Source organism: Pelophylax lessonae (genome assembly GCF_965119305.1).
Source record: "Pelophylax lessonae genome assembly, chromosome: 11".
Classification (NCBI taxonomy): Eukaryota; Metazoa; Chordata; class Amphibia; order Anura; family Ranidae; genus Pelophylax; species Pelophylax lessonae.
In genome coordinates, this window is record NC_138778.1 from 135,580,350 (window position 1) to 135,600,353 (window position 20,004).

Here is a 20,004-nt window from a genome sequence, read left to right on the forward strand (position 1 = left end):
GTCGTTGTATGAAAGAAAATTTCATGAGCTTGGAAAAATTATTTGTTCATTTTCTATTTTTTAGGCGAGAAAAAGAAGACATATAAAAGGCATTTTTAAAATATATCAAAGTCTGAATTGCCTAAAAAATCCCATAAAAAGAGGATACAAACTGCGATAGGGCAAGTTATGCTGGGTGCCAATGTGTGATTTAAGGGCAGTCAATGGAACAGAGCGGACAGAAAAACATACCATCACTATTTTTGTGCCACAACACATGGTAGTGAGTCACGGCATGCTGTAACACAGGTAATGTTTGAGGACCATTCAAAATAAATGGCACCGCAAAAATATATGACATGCATCACAACTTTTTTCAATCTCACTATGTAACTGTAACAATAGTGTGAACTAAAACATGCCGCACGGGGAGCCTTAAACATGCCGCACATGGAGGTTAAATGGCATGGTCAGTGTTATAAACTTTTTATTTTTATTTTTTTTTTGCCAGTCAATAACTAAGGCCTGATCCCCATTTCTAATAATTTCCCCTTGCTGCAGATATGTGCTTACTTCCCTACAGAAATCAGTGCCTTGTGGTGGTCACAGGAAGGGACAAGATGTCTAACATAGGAGCTGTGTGTGACAACCTGGCTTCGCCTTGTCTATGCTATACAAGAAACAAGTTGGTAGCACTCAATTGGAGAATACCTGGGTCTTCGGAACACAATGAGGCAGTTTGTCAAAGATTATACGCCACATGAACTTTAATGGCATCCCAGTCTTAGTCCGTAGGGTTCAATATTGAGTTGGCCCACCCTTTGCAGCAGTGTTAATTTCGTCAACTAAAACTGACTAAAACGTTTTCGTCGACTAACACAATTCAGATGACTAAAATACGACTAAAACTAAAATGGCATTTTAGTCTTAAGACTAAAATATGACTAAAACTAAAATGGCATTTTAGTCAAAAGACTATAACTAAAACGAAATCGAAATTTGCTGCCAAAAATTAACACTGGTGCATGCTCAAAGCATAAATAATAACATATTATATTTTTCACTCCAGGACCAGCAGTAGTATATAATGAGTTTGGAAATTGTAGAGAAATGCTTAAATAATGCATTACAAATTACAATTTAACTACACCCATTCAATTATAGATGACTAAAATGAGTTTTAGTCGACTAAAATATAGGGCGTTTTAGTCGACTAAAATATACTGGAGTTTTAGTAGACTAAATACGACTAAAACTAAAACACTTGCAGAAGACTAAAATGGGACAAAAACTAAAATGCCATTTTAGCCCTAAGACTAAGACTAAAACTAAATTGAAATTTGCTGCCAAAATTAACACTGCTTTGCAGCTATAACAACTTCAACTCTTCTGGGAAGGCTGTACACAAGGTTTAGGAGTGTGTCTATGGGAATGTTTGACCCAGAAGGGCTTTTGTGAGGTCAGGCACTGATGTTGGAGAGAAGGCCTGGCTCGCAGTCTCCACTCTAATTCATCCCAAAGGTGTTCTATTGGGTTGAGGTCAGGACTCTGCCAGGCCAGTCAACTTCCTCCACCTCAAACTCACTCATATATGTCTTTATGGATCTTGCTTTGTGCACTGGTCTAAACCATTTTGTGGAGGGGGGATTATGGTGTGGGGTTGTTTTTCAGGGGTTGGGTTTGGCCCCTTAGTTCCAGTGAAGGTAATTCTTAAGGCCTCAGCATGCCAAGACATTTTGGACAATTTCTTGCTCCCAGCTTTGTGGGAGGAGTTTGGGGATGGTCCCTTCTTGTTCCAACATGACTGCACACCAGTGCACAAAGCAAGGTCCATAAAGACATGGATGAGTGAGTTTGGGGTGGAGGAACTTGTCTGGCCCAAATGCGCTTATGGAAGAACGTTATTTCACATTACATTATTTTTATTACATTTCTTTTAATTTGATTAAAGCAAAGAGTATTACCATCTTGTTGATGACCTAATGTTCAGGGGCTGTAAATATTTAAAATAAAGTTCTTCAGAATTGTGATTGTTATTTTAAGCAAAAAAAAATTGTGATTCTCATTTTTTCCAGAATTGTGCAGCTCTAAAATCAAGTCTAAACAAAGGGGAAAAATAAATGATCATACACGTCTTTACGCATCTATACGCAAGTCCCTGTTCATGGGAACTTTCCTCCTTGAAAACACCCTGTACACGGGAACTTTCCTCCTTGAAAACACCCTGTACACGGGAACTTTCCTCCTTGAAAACACCCTGTACACGGGAACTTTCCTCCTTGAAAACACCCTGTACACGGGAACTTTCCTCCATGAAAACACCCTGTACACGGGAACTTTCCTCCATGAAAACACCCTGTACACGGGAACTTTTCTCCATGAAAACACCCTGTACACGGGAACTTTCCTCCTTGAAAACACCCTGTACACGGGAACTTTCCTCCATGAAAACACCCTGTACACGGGAACTTTCCTCCATGAAAACACCCTGTACACGGAAACTTTCCTCCATGAAAACACCCTGTACACGGGAACTTTTCTCCATGAAAACACCCTGTACACGGGAACTTTCCTCCTTGAAAACACCCTGTACACGGGAACTTTCCTCCATGAAAACACCCTGTACACGGGAACTTTCCTCCATGAAAACACCCTGTACACGGGAACTTTCCTCCATGAAAACACCCTGTACACGGGAACTTTCCTCCTTGAAAACACCCTGTACACGGGAACTTTTCTCCATGAAAACACCCTGTACACGGGAACTTTCCTCCATGAAAACACCCTGTACACGGGAACTTTCCTCCATGAAAACACCCTGTACACGGGAACTTTCCTCCTAGAAAACACCCTGTACACGGGAACTTTCCTCCTAGAAAACACCCTGTACACGGGAACTTTCCTCCTTGAAAACACCCTGTACACGGGAACTTTCCTCCTTGAAAACACCCTGTACACGGGAACTTTCCTCCTTGAAAACACCCTGTACACGGGAACTTTCCTCCTTGAAAACACCCTGTACACGGGAACTTTCCTCCATGAAAACACCCTGTACACGGGAACTTTCCTCCATGAAAACACCCTGTACACGGGAACTTTCCTCCATGAAAACACCCTGTACACGGGAACTTTCCTCCATGAAAACACCCTGTACACGGGAACTTTCCTCCATGAAAACACCCTGTACACGGGAACTTTCCTCCTTGAAAACACCCTGTACACGGGAACTTTCCTCCTTGAAAACACCCTGTACACGGGAACTTTTCTCCATGAAAACACCCTGTACACGGGAACTTTTCTCCATGAAAACACCCTGTACACGGGAACTTTCCTCCATGAAAACACCCTGTACACGGGAACTTTCCTCCTTGAAAACACCCTGTACACGGGAACTTTTCTCCATGAAAACACCCTGTACACGGGAACTTTCCTCCATGAAAACACCCTGTACACGGGAACTTTCCTCCATGAAAACACCCTGTACACGGGAACTTTCCTCCATGAAAACACCCTGTACACGGGAACTTTCCTCCTAGAAAACACCCTGTACACGGGAACTTTCCTCCTTGAAAACACCCTGTACACGGGAACTTTCCTCCTTGAAAACACCCTGTACACGGGAACTTTCCTCCATGAAAACACCCTGTACACGGGAACTTTCCTCCTTGAAAACACCCTGTACACGGGAACTTTCCTCCATGAAAACACCCTGTACACGGGAACTTTCCTCCATGAAAACACCCTGTACACGGGAACTTTCCTCCTTGAAAACACCCTGTACACGGGAACTTTCCTCCATGAAAACACCCTGTACACGGGAACTTTCCTCCTTGAAAACACCCTGTACACGGGAACTTTCCTCCTTGAAAACACCCTGTACACGGGAACTTTCCTCCATGAAAACACCCTGTACACGGGAACTTTCCTCCTTGAAAACACCCTGTACACGGGAACTTTCCTCCTTGAAAACACCCTGTACACGGGAACTTTCCTCCATGAAAACACCCTGTACACGGGAACTTTCCTCCATGAAAACACCCTGTACACGGGAACTTTCCTCCATGAAAACACCCTGTACACGGGAACTTTCCTCCATGAAAACACCCTGTACACGGGAACTTTCCTCCATGAAAACACCCTGTACACGGGAACTTTCCTCCATGAAAACACCCTGTACACGGGAACTTTCCTCCTTGAAAACACCCTGTACACGGGAACTTTCCTCCATGAAAACACCCTGTACACGGGAACTTTCCTCCATGAAAACACCCTGTACACGGGAACTTTCCTCCATGAAAACACCCTGTACACGGGAACTTTCCCCCTTGAAAACACCCTGTACACGGGAACTTTCCTCCATGAAAACACCCTGTACACGGGAACTTTCCTCCATGAAAACGCCCTGTACACGGGAACTTTCCTCCATGAAAACACCCTGTACACGGGAACTTTCCTCCATGAAAACACCCTGTACACGGGAACTTTCCTCCATGAAAACACCCTGTACACGGGAACTTTCCTCCATGAAAACACCCTGTACACGGGAACTTTCCTCCTTGAAAACACCCTGTACACGGGAACTTTCCTCCATGAAAACACCCTGTACACGGGAACTTTCCTCCATGAAAACACCCTGTACACGGGAACTTTCCTCCATGAAAACACCCTGTACACGGGAACTTTCCTCCATGAAAACACCCTGTACACGGGAACTTTCCTCCATGAAAACACCCTGTACACGGGAACTTTCCTCCATGAAAACACCCTGTACACGGGAACTTTCCTCCATGAAAACACCCTGTACACGGGAACTTTCCTCCTTGAAAACACCCTGTACACGGGAACTTTCCTCCTTGAAAACACCCTGTACACGGGAACTTTTCTCCATGAAAACACCCTGTACACGGGAACTTTTCTCCATGAAAACACCCTGTACACGGGAACTTTTCTCCATGAAAACACCCTGTACACGGGAACTTTTCTCCATGAAAACACCCTGTACACGGGAACTTTCCTCCATGAAAACACCCTGTACACGGGAACTTTCCTCCATGAAAACACCCTGTACACGGGAACTTTCCTCCATGAAAACACCCTGTACACGGGAACTTTCCTCCATGAAAACACCCTGTACACGGGAACTTTCCTCCATGAAAACACCCTGTACACGGGAACTTTCCTCCATGAAAACACCCTGTACACGGGAACTTTCCTCCATGAAAACACCCTGTACACGGGAACTTTCCTCCATGAAAACACCCTGTACACGGGAACTTTCCTCCATGAAAACACCCTGTACACGGGAACTTTCCTCCTTGAAAACACCCTGTACACGGGAACTTTCCTCCATGAAAACACCCTGTACACGGGAACTTTCCTCCATGAAAACACCCTGTACACGGGAACTTTCCTCCATGAAAACACCCTGTACACAGGAACTTTCCTCCATGAAAACACCCTGTACACAGGAACTTTCCTCCATGAAAACACCCTGTACACAGGAACTTTCCTCCATGAAAACACCCTGTACACAGGAACTTTCCTCCATGAAAACACCCTGTACACAGGAACTTTCCTCCATGAAAACACCCTGTACACGGGAACTTTCCTCCATGAAAACACCCTGTACACGGGAACTTTCCTCCTTGAAAACACCCTGTACACGGGAACTTTCCTCCATGAAAACACCCTGTACACGGGAACTTTCCTCCATGAAAACACCCTGTACACGGGAACTTTCCTCCATGAAAACACCCTGTACACAGGAACTTTCCTCCATGAAAACACCCTGTACACAGGAACTTTCCTCCATGAAAACACCCTGTACACAGGAACTTTCCTCCATGAAAACACCCTGTACACAGGAACTTTCCTCCATGAAAACACCCTGTACACGGGAACTTTCCTCCATGAAAACACCCTGTACACGGGAACTTTCCTCCATGAAAACACCCTGTACACGGGAACTTTCCTCCATGAAAACACCCTGTACACGGGAACTTTCCTCCATGAAAACACCCTGTACACTGGAACTTTCCTCCATGAAAACACCCTGTACACGGGAACTTTCCTCCTTGAAAACACCCTGTACACGGGAACTTTCCTCCTTGAAAACACCCTGTACACGGGAACTTTCCTCCTTGAAAACACCCTGTACACAGGAACTTTCCTCCTTGAAAACACCCTGTACACGGGAACTTTCCTCCTTGAAAACACCCTGTACACGGGAACTTTCCTCCATGAAAACACCCTGTACACGGGAACTTTCCTCCATGAAAACACCCTGTACACGGGAACTTTCCTCCATGAAAACACCCTGTACACGGGAACTTTCCTCCATGAAAACACCCTGTACACGGGAACTTTCCTCCTTGAAAACACCCTGTACACGGGAACTTTCCTCCATGAAAACACCCTGTACACGGGAACTTTCCTCCATGAAAACACCCTGTACACGGGAACTTTCCTCCATGAAAACACCCTGTACACGGGAACTTTCCTCCATGAAAACACCCTGTACACAGGAACTTTCCTCCATGAAAACACCCTGTACACAGGAACTTTCCTCCATGAAAACACCCTGTACACAGGAACTTTCCTCCATGAAAACACCCTGTACACAGGAACTTTCCTCCATGAAAACACCCTGTACACAGGAACTTTCCTCCATGAAAACACCCTGTACACGGGAACTTTCCTCCATGAAAACAACCTGTACACGGGAACTTTCCTCCTTGAAAACACCCTGTACACGGGAACTTTCCTCCATGAAAACACCCTGTACACGGGAACTTTCCTCCATGAAAACACCCTGTACACGGGAACTTTCCTCCATGAAAACACCCTGTACACGGGAACTTTCCTCCATGAAAACACCCTGTACACAGGAACTTTCCTCCATGAAAACACCCTGTACACAGGAACTTTCCTCCATGAAAACACCCTGTACACAGGAACTTTCCTCCATGAAAACACCCTGTACACAGGAACTTTCCTCCATGAAAACACCCTGTACACGGGAACTTTCCTCCATGAAAACACCCTGTACACGGGAACTTTCCTCCATGAAAACAACCTGTACACGGGAACTTTCCTCCTTGAAAACACCCTGTACACGGGAACTTTCCTCCATGAAAACACCCTGTACACGGGAACTTTCCTCCATGAAAACACCCTGTACACGGGAACTTTCCTCCATGAAAACACCCTGTACACGGGAACTTTCCTCCATGAAAACACCCTGTACACTGGAACTTTCCTCCATGAAAACACCCTGTACACGGGAACTTTCCTCCATGAAAACACCCTGTACACGGGAATTTTCCTCCTTGAAAACACCCTGTACACGGGAACTTTCCTCCATGAAAACACCCTGTACACGGGAACTTTCCTCCATGAAAACACCCTGTACACGGGAACTTTCCTCCATGAAAACACCCTGTACACGGGAACTTTCCTCCATGAAAACACCCTGTACACGGGAACTTTCCTCCATGAAAACACCCTGTACACGGGAACTTTCCTCCTTGAAAACACCCTGTACACGGGAACTTTCCTCCTTGAAAAAACCCTGTACACGGGAACTTTCCTCCATGAAAACACCCTGTACACGGGAACTTTCCTCCATGAAAACAACCTGTACACGGGAACTTTCCTCCTTGAAAACACCCTGTACACGGGAACTTTCCTCCTTGAAAACACCCTGTACACGGGAACTTTCCTCCATGAAAACACCCTGTACACGGGAACTTTCCTCCTTGAAAACACCCTGTACACGGGAACTTTCCTCCATGAAAACACCCTGTACACGGGAACTTTCCTCCATGAAAACACCCTGTACACGGGAACTTTCCTCCTTGAAAACACCCTGTACACGGGAACTTTCCTCCATGAAAACACCCTGTACACGGGAACTTTCCTCCATGAAAACACCCTGTACACGGGAACTTTCCTCCATGAAAACACCCTGTACACGGGAACTTTCCTCCTAGAAAACACCCTGTACACGGGAACTTTCCTCCTTGAAAACACCCTGTACACGGGAACTTTCCTCCTTGAAAACACCCTGTACACGGGAACTTTCCTCCATGAAAACACCCTGTACACGGGAACTTTCCTCCATGAAAACACCCTGTACACGGGAACTTTCCTCCTTGAAAACACCCTGTACACGGGAACTTTCCTCCTTGAAAACACCCTGTACACGGGAACTTTTCTCCATGAAAACACCCTGTACACGGGAACTTTTCTCCATGAAAACACCCTGTACACGGGAACTTTTCTCCATGAAAACACCCTGTACACGGGAACTTTCCTCCATGAAAACACCCTGTACACGGGAACTTTCCTCCATGAAAACACCCTGTACACGGGAACTTTCCTCCATGAAAACACCCTGTACACGGGAACTTTCCTCCATGAAAACACCCTGTACACGGGAACTTTCCTCCATGAAAACACCCTGTACACGGGAACTTTCCTCCATGAAAACACCCTGTACACGGGAACTTTCCTCCATGAAAACACCCTGTACACGGGAACTTTCCTCCATGAAAACACCCTGTACACGGGAACTTTCCTCCATGAAAACACCCTGTACACGGGAACTTTCCTCCATGAAAACACCCTGTACACGGGAACTTTCCTCCTTGAAAACACCCTGTACACGGGAACTTTCCTCCATGAAAACACCCTGTACACGGGAACTTTCCTCCATGAAAACACCCTGTACACGGGAACTTTCCTCCATGAAAACACCCTGTACACGGGAACTTTCCTCCATGAAAACACCCTGTACACAGGAACTTTCCTCCATGAAAACACCCTGTACACAGGAACTTTCCTCCATGAAAACACCCTGTACACAGGAACTTTCCTCCATGAAAACACCCTGTACACAGGAACTTTCCTCCATGAAAACACCCTGTACACAGGAACTTTCCTCCATGAAAACACCCTGTACACGGGAACTTTCCTCCATGAAAACACCCTGTACACGGGAACTTTCCTCCTTGAAAACACCCTGTACACGGGAACTTTCCTCCATGAAAACACCCTGTACACGGGAACTTTCCTCCATGAAAACACCCTGTACACGGGAACTTTCCTCCATGAAAACACCCTGTACACAGGAACTTTCCTCCATGAAAACACCCTGTACACAGGAACTTTCCTCCATGAAAACACCCTGTACACAGGAACTTTCCTCCATGAAAACACCCTGTACACAGGAACTTTCCTCCATGAAAACACCCTGTACACAGGAACTTTCCTCCATGAAAACACCCTGTACACAGGAACTTTCCTCCATGAAAACACCCTGTACACAGGAACTTTCCTCCATGAAAACACCCTGTACACGGGAACTTTCCTCCATGAAAACACCCTGTACACGGGAACTTTCCTCCATGAAAACACCCTGTACACGGGAACTTTCCTCCATGAAAACACCCTGTACACGGGAACTTTCCTCCTTGAAAACACCCTGTACACAGGAACTTTCCTCCATGAAAACACCCTGTACACGGGAACTTTCCTCCATGAAAACACCCTGTACACTGGAACTTTCCTCCATGAAAACACCCTGTACACGGGAACTTTCCTCCTTGAAAACACCCTGTACACGGGAACTTTCCTCCTTGAAAACACCCTGTACACAGGAACTTTCCTCCTTGAAAACACCCTGTACACGGGAACTTTCCTCCTTGAAAACACCCTGTACACGGGAACTTTCCTCCATGAAAACACCCTGTACACGGGAACTTTCCTCCATGAAAACACCCTGTACACGGGAACTTTCCTCCATGAAAACACCCTGTACACGGGAACTTTCCTCCATGAAAACACCCTGTACACGGGAACTTTCCTCCTTGAAAACACCCTGTACACGGGAACTTTCCTCCATGAAAACACCCTGTACACGGGAACTTTCCTCCATGAAAACACCCTGTACACGGGAACTTTCCTCCATGAAAACACCCTGTACACAGGAACTTTCCTCCTTGAAAACACCCTGTACACGGGAACTTTCCTCCATGAAAACACCCTGTACACAGGAACTTTCCTCCTTGAAAACACCCTGTACACAGGAACTTTCCTCCTTGAAAACACCCTGTACACGGGAACTTTCCTCCATGAAAACACCCTGTACACGGGAACTTTCCTCCATGAAAACACCCTGTACACAGGAACTTTCCTCCTTGAAAACACCCTGTACACGGGAACTTTCCTCCATGAAAACACCCTGTACACAGGAACTTTCCTCCTTGAAAACACCCTGTACACGGGAACTTTCCTCCATGAAAACACCCTGTACACAGGAACTTTCCTCCTTGAAAACACCCTGTACACGGGAACTTTCCTCCATGAAAACACCCTGTACACAGGAACTTTCCTCCTTGAAAACACCCTGTACACGGGAACTTTCCTCCATGAAAACACCCTGTACATGGGAACTTTCCTCCATGAAAACACCCTGTACACGGGAACTTTCCTCCATGAAAACACCCTGTACACAGGAACTTTCCTCCTTGAAAACACATGTATATTATCAACAGTAAAATGTTTACAGCCATGTGAATGAAGCTTTAGAGTGAATCAGAAAATACTACATTATGACCACTAGATGGAGCTGATGATCACAGTAAATGAAGGGTCATGAATCAGCTACAGCAGGGAGTGAAGTGGTACACAGAAATGTTGCAGAGACAGAATTTCCGACAGATTTACGTAATTGCAGCTCTTAAAAAAGCCAGCAAATACCTGCGGTGATCACTGCTGGATGTGTATAATGTGGGTTCAGCAGCGATAACCACAGGAAATTGTTGGCTGTGTAACAAAAGTAGCGTATAGCTGCGGCTACCTGTGACCAGGGCCGGTGATAAGGCAGTACCAGCCAGCCCTCATGTACTGGGCCCAGGCCCCATCAGTTCAAAAGGGGGGCCCGGGTAGCTGCTGAACAGGAGTAATGGCTGTACTACCTTATTGCCAACTTTTGTGGCTCCCCCTTTCTGCTCAGCCAGCTTCTCCTTTTTCTTCCTTCAGCTGCACTGCAGGGGGAATAGTATCTGTATGCCCATCTGCTGTCAGTGGACCTGTGTTGTGTGCCCCCCCTCCCCTGCAACATGGCCAGATTCTCTCCCTCTCCTGAGGGTTTCTGCTCGTAGACTGTGTAATAGAAGACACTCTCGACTAGAACGGTGTGCCACTATCTTTCCTGTAAAAGCGATTGCCAAAGATGAAATGTGCAAGCTCATGAATATGGTGGGCAAGCATGGACTGACCTGAAGTGACACCCAAATAAGTAAATACTTTTACCTTTACACTGAAAGTTAAGTACTAAACTGCATAAAGAGAGAAGGGCCTACATGCTTAAGCTGGTCATACACTGTTCCAATTTCTTCCAGGATGATTGGATGGATATGATGATGGATGGTTATGATGACTGATGGATGGATGGTTGGATGGATGGATATGATGGTGGATGGTTGGATGGATGGATATGATGATGGATGATTGGATGGATGAATACAATGATGGATGATTGGATGGATGGATATGATGGTGGATGGTTGGATATGATGGTGGATGGATGGATGGATACGATGGTGGATGGTTGGATATGATGGTGGATGGTTGGATGGATGGATAGGATGGTGGATGGATGGATGGATACGATGTTGGATGGTTGGATATGATGGTGGATGATTGGATATGATGGTGGATGGTTGGATAGGATGATGGATGGATGGATATGATGGTGAATGGTTGGATGGATGGATATGATGGTGAATGGATGGATATGATGGTGAATGGATGGATATGATGGTGAATGGTTGGATGGATGGATATGATGGTGAATGGATGGATATGATGGTGAATGGATGGATATGATGTTGGATGGATGGATATGATGGTGAATGGTTGGATATGATGGTGAATGGTTGGATATGATGGTGAATGGATGGATATGATGGTGAAAGGTTGGATGGACGGATGGATATGATGGTTGGATATGATGTTGGATGGTTGGATATGATGGTGAATGGTTGGATATGATGGTGAATGGTTGGATATGATGGTGAATGGATGGATATGATGGTGAATGGATGGATATGATGGTGAATGGATGGATATGATGGTGAATGGATGGATATGATGGTGAATGGATGGATATGATGGTGAAAGGTTGGATGGACGGATGGATATGATGGTTGGATATGATGTTGGATGGATGGATATGATGGTGAATGGTTGGATGGATGGATATGATGGTGAATGGATGGATATGATGGTGAATGGTTGGATATGATGGTGAATGGATGGATATGATGGTGAATGGATGGATGGATGGATATGATGGTTGGATGGATGGATATGATGGTGAATGGTTGGATGGATGGATGGATATGATGGTGAATGGTTGGATGGATGGATATGATGGTGAATGGTTGAATATGATGGTGAATGGATGGATATGATGGTGAATGGATATGATGGATGGATGGATGGATGGATATGATGATGTAAGGGAAAAAGGCAGTGAAGCCTTCATATATATGCTTTATTTGTAATCAACAAATGTGATGCTGGCTACTGATCTATATAGTTATGCTATTACTGGCACAAATATTTTTTATGTTTTAGATTGTTTAACTAAAAACAACAGTGGCCTGGGTGTATCTTAGGCTATGGTTACAGGAACATGTACATAAACATGGATCTGTAAGAGCCATCAAATCTACCAACTGTATATGCTAGTCTAATCATTGGAACACTGCTCAGTGGGAACCAACCATCATTTCCACCTACAGATCTGATCACAGGGCGTACAGTACATCTACTACAACATCCTGCAGTCATACAAGCTTAACGGTCTCGTCTAACAGACAAGGTTTTGACCAGACAGAAGTAATTTTGCTTTAAATTCACTTCCAGGATGAAAGTTTCCATTTAGAACGTGACGATTTAGTGACATAAGATAAAAGTAGGAGTAAAAAAAATATATATTTGGCCCATCTTTAAAGCCCCCACCCCCTCCTGCAAAAAAAGCATTTCAATAAGTAAGCAAAAATGAAACCCAGAGAAAATTCAGTTTACAGATCAACAATTAAAACTTAAACCATGGCCATCCCTCGTGATGTCACCAAGCACTCCAGAACTAGGGAGTTGTTGGTTTGACTTCCGGGACGGACTAACATTTTTTTTTTACTGATGAACGCTTGTCTTAATTTATCCCTTTGTGAATACCTGGTGATTTATTTTAATAAAATTTGTAACATGCGGTTTCCTGGCCTTATTCTGATGATTCTATTATGTTTGTCTATGACAGTGTTTCTCAGCTCCGGTCCTCAGGGCACACTAACAGGCCAGGTTTGCAAGATAACTGAAATACATCACAGGTGATATAATTTGCTGTTCAGTGATTGCAGTACTAGTCTGCATCTCCCCAAGGTAATACTTAAAATCTGGCCTGTTAGTGTGCCCTGAGGACCGGAGTTAAGAAACACTGGTCGATGGATTCCAAATAAGTGAGGTTGCAGCGGAATCCAGTGGAGCCTTCTAATGTTAGGCAGGAAACCAATTGAAGGCTGAGCTCGAATTTAAAAGCAGGCATTTGAGAGGCGTTAGAAACCCCCCTGCCAAGATACAATAGACAGCACATTGTGCTGTTCACACTATAAAAACATGAAGCGTTAGCGTCGCTTCAAAATTAAAGCATCATGTCGAGTCGGAAAGCGCTTGAAGCCTTTCAATGTCTCCAATTCAAAGTCTATGGTAGTGCTTCGCAAATGCCCTGGCAGACATTTGCAGCATGGTTTCGGAGCGGCTAAAATTGATGTCACTTTCCATCGTGGAGCAGTATTAATGTGCATTAATGATCAAAGACGCCGAAACCGTGCATAGGACGTTCATGGAGCATTTTTAACGGTTGTAAAGTGCCCCATACTAAAGCTCATTGATGCCTGTCTGACTCCCATGCTAATGCCATACAAACGCTATAGGAGCGTTTGTTAAGTGTTAGAGATTTAGTCAAATGTGAACAAGCCCGAACACACACACACGCACACGCACGCATTTGACTCTTTCCTATAATAAGAAGGATGTCCAACCTTTAGACCTTCCAGGGCCACATTGGAAGAAGTGGAATTGTCTTAGGCCGCATTTGCTCGGGCACGGCAGCCCATTCTTTTGAATGGGCTGCTGTACTTGCGTTTCATGCAGGTAAAAGGTTCCTGCGCCATCTTTGAACCGCTAGGGCCAAGAAATCACATGGTGCTTTTTCACCATGCAATTTCCCATCAGTTCCCACACCTGAAAACGCACTGCATATGTGTATGTAGTTCACCTGAGTATTCAGCTTAAACTAATAATCATTAGTTGTAAGCTCTAACGAGTAGGACCCTCTGATTCCTCCTGTATTAAAGTGGATTGTATTTGTACTGTCTACCCTCAATTTGTAAAGTGCTGGGTAAACTGTCGGCGCTATAGAAATCCAATATAATAATAATAATAATATAGTCCTTAGTGGTCAGAGTGCCACAAATTTACTTACAGAATGTGGGCTAGCATCATCATCTTCCTTGTTGGATCCATCTTCTTCCAGTCTGGATATATCATCCTGTCCATATGAAAGGGGAACCAGACCTCCCTTCTCATCTAAAAAGGCAAGCAACATTTTTATTGGCAAAAGCTGAAAAAGTACATACTTTGACATTTAATTATCTCTCCCCATCATACAAAATTGTAATTATTTCTTCACCAAATACAATTCCTTGCAAAGAAATGTACAATGTTACCTGGGACTAATTATCACATTCCAAAACAGCTAATACTCTGCCTTAGGGTGGAAAAATATATCCAGCTTCTAATCCATTGGGCAATATATATTTATATATACACACTGATCAGCCATAACTTCATGACCACTGACAGGTTAAAGCAGAGCTCCACCCAAAAGGGGAAGCTCCGCTTGTTTGCACCCTCCACTGCCACATTTGGCACTTTTTGGACGGGGAGGTGGGTACCTGGTTTTGACAGGTATCGCTCCCACTTTGAGGAAAGATAGCCGATTTACGACATTTCTGGCTCATTTTCCTACCCCCCCCCCCCCCCATTGCCTTCTGGGACACACACAGGTCCCAGAAAATGTCGGAGCCATTCAGAAAGGGCAGCATGCGCAGTAGGAAACCAGCTGTGCAGCCACAAGGCTTCACTTCCTGTTTCCATTACTACAGATGCCGACACCTGTACCCAAAGCCGAATGACGAGTCGGTTAAGGGTGCCAACTTCACGGGATCCCTGGACAGGTAAGGGTCTTTATAATAAAAGTCAGCTACTGTACTTGTAGCTGCTGACATTTAACATTTTTGTTTTCTTTTTACAGACTGGAACTTCTCTTTAGGTGAATAACAATGATTAAATTGTTACCATGGCATCTGAAAGTGGGTTGGATATATTAGGTATCAAGTAACCATGCTGTCCCTGAAGTTGATAGCAGAAAAAAAACTGGCATGAGGCAGTGCAGGCACAGACCAGTCAGGGTGCCTATGCTGACTAGTGTCCACAGCCAAAAGCTCAGAAAATGGGCACATGAATCAGAACTGGTCCACAGAGAAATGGAAGAAGGTGGCCTGGTCTTATAAATCTTGTTTTCTTTTACATCATGTGGATGGCCGGGTGTGAGTGCATCACATACCAGGTGAAAAGATGGCACCAGGATGCACTATGGGAAGAAGGAAAGCCGGCAGAGGCAGTGTGATGCTTGGTTCTGATAGGAAACCTTGGGACCTGCAATTCATGTGGATGTTACTTGACACAAACCACCTATCTAAACATTGTTGATGACAAAGTACACCCCTTCATGGAAATAGTAGTCCCTGATGGCAGTGGCCTCTTTCAGCAGGATAATGTGCCCTATCACACTGTAAAGATGTTTCAAGAATGGTTTGAGGAGCACAACAATGAGTTTGAGATGCAGACTTGGCCAATTCTTCAGATCTCAAACCAATCAAGCATATGTGGGATGTGCTGGAAAAACAAGTCCCATCTATGAAGGCCCCCACCTTGCAACTTACAGGACTTAAAGGATCATCTACTGAAGGCTTGGTGCCAGATATCACAGCAAATATTTAGAGGTCTAGAGAAGTCCATACTTTGACAGGTCAGGGCTGTTTTTGGGGCAAAAGGGGGACCTACTCAATGTTAGGAAGGTGGTCATGAAGTATGGCTGATCAGTATATATATATATATATTGCGAACACAGAGAGGTTATTTGGGACTTTATATGAGGCATCGCCTGACTAAGGCTTTGTGCCTCCATCCCTGATCATGAAGAAAAAAATGGGGAAGGAATATGGATTAAAAAAGGTACATAAGGTAATCGGCATGATGTGTAGCATGTGGTAAAACAAGACGAATCCGTAACATAGTACAAGAGGCCGATTGCCTAGCACTGAGCTCTGAGGAAACCAACTTGGTTGGTGAAACGCGTCAGCGACCAGCATTGTGCATTGAGCACCCATGCACCAGCGACAATTGAGTCCCCAGTACAGGATCCAACATTCATCGCTCCCCAGGCAGTTCCCCGTGAAGACGTCCGGCATATCGGCTTTACAGGAAGTGACGACCGGGAGGACACCTCTGACCCGGAAGTCAATCTCCACAGCCGCCGGTTCAGCCACATGGAAGGGTAGAACGCAGACGGGTTAGAGTGACCACTACTGGATATCTGGACCTGGGGGACCGTGCCGCCAAATACCGCAATTCATCCTCCCTCTCTACATGGCCAAAACACCGGCATACTAAGAAGCTTACGCTAAGGTAAACCTATGATTAGTTGATTCCGTTCATTTGGACGGTGAGATTCCATCTGCATCAACTATTCACTTTATATATACGGACTGTCCACCTGAAATCTATTTTGAGTTTCACCAAATGATGACTGCGGCTCTTACTTATTTCCAACATCAAGGATTGCCCTTACTTTTTTGATCCAATTCTGGATTCTTTTCAGACCGCCAGGTTTACATCTCCTAAATGTTTGGGGGTTACCTACCGCAATCAACGATCTAATCTTTGGTTAATCCTGTTGGCAGCTAACTGCAGGTTAATAGGTTGGAATTCCTTCATGCTATCAATATCTTCCTCATCAGATATCCTATTACATTTAGTCTACCATTTTTGTGAAATCCAGCCAGGTCTTGTTCATTATATTTGATAGAGGGGTATTTCATCACATCTGAGGTCCTCACACTGTACCCTACGTATTATCCAGCCTACCAGGTATGCTGGCTTGCGCAGGGTCCAAGTGTTCATGATTGTATGGTATGTTTAAATATGCATGGGTGCCTTAATTATTGATTTTAATTTTTGTTGTTTTTTTGTGTCACCATGGTTCACCAATCTGCTGTCTGTTTCTGTCTTGATTTCACATTTTAAGGCATACGTGCCTAATAAATTTATACTTTTATACCAAATATGTCTGTGGTGCCCTTAGTTGGCGGTTGGACAATTGAGTAACAGAGTATATCTGTATTCTCATGGTTTTCCAACCTCTTGTCTTTGGTTTTTCGATATTTATGCTTATGCCAACGGTCACCATTCAGATCAGGGTAATACAGTAAATGTCTGTCTTGTATTATTGATGTGGTGTCCACTATAAGGTAGTGAACTCCCCTGAGCCCTCTACAGAACACTATTTTTGTTTTTCGTAACGATTGCCTAGCATCCCTAACACTAGGGGAATAAAGAAAAGGGGGAGAAATTGGGACTTCATGTGAAGTGTGTGCAAATGGTTGGAATGTACAATGGTAAAATGACTGTATAATTGTATACAAGTGGGTCCACAACATGATGATTAGTAAATTATTTAGTAATTACTTATTAATTAGTAAATAGAGTCAACCTGTATGTAGTTACATTTCAGTATAAATACAGCTGTTCTGTGAAGCCCTCAGAGGTTTGTTGGAAAACCTTAGTGAACAAACAGCATCATGAAGGCCAAGGAACACACCAGACAGGTCAGGGATAAAGTTGTGGAGAAGTTTAAAGCAGGGTTTAGGTTATAAAAAAATATCCCAAGCTTTGAATATCCCACAGAACACTGTATAATCCATTATGCAAAAATTGAAAGAGTATGGCACAACTGCAAACCTACCAAGCCACCTAAAGTCCACCTAAACTGACAGGCCGGGTAAGGAGAGCATTAATGAGAGAAGCAGCCAAGAGGCCCATGGTAACTCTGGAGGAGCTGCAGAGATCCACAGCTCAGGTGGGAGAATCTGTCCACAGAACAACTATTAGTCGTGCACTCCACAAATCTGCCCTTTATGGAAGAGTTGCAAAAAGAAAGCCATAACAAGTCCCATTTGCAGTAGGGGACACAGCAAACATGTAGAGGAAGATGCTCTGGTCAGATGAGACCAAAATTTAACTTTCTGGCCTAAAAGCAAAATGCTATGTGTGGCAGAAAAACTAACACTGCACATCACCCTGAACACACCATCCCCACCGTGAAACATGGCGGCAGCATCATGGTGTGGGGATGCTTCAGGGAAGCTGGTCAGAGTTGGTGGGAAGATGGATGGAGCCAAATACAGGGAAATCTTAGAAAACCTGTTAGAGTCTGCAAAGGACTTGGGACGGGGGCAGAAGTTCACCTTCCAGCAGGACAACGACCCTAAACATACTGCCAAAGCTACAATGGACAGGTTTACATCAAAGCATATTCATGTGTTAGAATGGCCCAGTCCAAGTTCAGACCTAAATCCAATTGAGAATCTGTGGCAAGACTTGACAATTGCTGATCACAGACGTTCTCCATCCAATCCGACAGAACTAGAGCTATTTTGCAGAGAAGAATAGGCAAACAATTATACTCTCTAGATGTGCAAAGCTGGTAAAGACATCCCCAAAAAGACTTGCAGCTGTAATTGCAGTGAAAGGGGGCTCTACAAAGTATCGACTCATTTTGAAAACCATTTCTCATTTTCCTTTCATTTCACAATTATGTGCCACTCTGTGTTGGTATTTTCAAAAAAACTCAACAAAATACACCTTTATGGTTATAACATGACGAAATGTGGAAAATATCAAGGGGTATGAATACTTTTTTTAAGGCACTGTAGTTGCTTGAGCTCTGCCATGAAGCAAGAAAACATAAGACCCTTGAAGCAAAGTAAAAATAAACCTGAAATAGGGGAAGAGATAGCACTTAGAGCTTATATTTATAAGATTAAAACAGACTATAGGTTCACTTGAATAGCAAGTTCACCCTTGGGCTCAGATGTTGGCAATGCCCAATGGTAAAGCAACAATGAGTTCCGTGTTTTGCAGAACTGCCCACTATTTTCTGACATCAGCTTGGTAAAATTTTTCTGTAGACATTTTTTTTTAGTTGTGTATAGAGTAGGAAATAATCCTTCGGTTCTGTTAGAGAGATCTCTCCTCACTTTCTGTGTCGGTGAAAATGGTTTTACCAACCAGGAATTGAGGGTAAATCTCTAAAAGCAACAAAGACAGAAACATTTTTTTTCTTTTGTAGAATAGGGGAAGGCCGGAACCCTTCTTAGCATTCATTAAGAACAAGACTTTTTAGGAATGCCAATTACTAGTGTGCTTAAAGTACCCTGTCCTACCTAAAGATGAACCAGAACATTTACACAAGGAACTAGGATCCGTTCTAAGGACAGAAGGCTGACACTGATCACTTTGGTACCCAGGCCAAACTAATGATAACCTAAACCATCAACACTGAGAACCAGAGCCATTTCAAGGACCTAAGAAAGGAATGTGTTGGGCGCTTGTGCCGACAAGTGGGACCCACACTGGGATGTGGATAAGGTGGAGAGAAATAAACTCCGGATATTACAAAATTCCAATGTTGATTCCGAGGGCAGCACTGTAGGCAGGCAGAAGCCAAAATCATAGCCAAACATAATGTACTGAGGGGTGGTGTGGGTAGCGTACATCCAGCTGCAGGTTGGCACCGGTATCCAGGGATGGAGGTTGGAAGATCCGGGGGTG

The 20,004-nt window shown here is 44.3% G+C and overlaps 2 protein-coding genes across 4 annotated transcripts in view; both read right to left on the minus strand.

The window, feature by feature from the left end:
* The window catches only part of MYO15B (myosin XVB), a 764,404-nt gene that overhangs the window by 218,232 nt on the left and 526,168 nt on the right, over positions 1-20,004 (minus strand). The gene's annotated exons all lie outside the window — the stretch shown is intronic.
* Positions 1-20,004, minus strand: part of SAP30BP (SAP30 binding protein) — a 97,234-nt gene that overhangs the window by 72,325 nt on the left and 4,905 nt on the right. For both annotated transcript variants that reach the window (XM_082273014.1, XM_082273013.1), the window contains exon 2: positions 14,534-14,637. In XM_082273014.1, the coding sequence (XP_082129140.1) occupies positions 14,534-14,637 (104 nt within the window). The remainder of the gene's footprint in view (positions 1-14,533; positions 14,638-20,004) is intronic.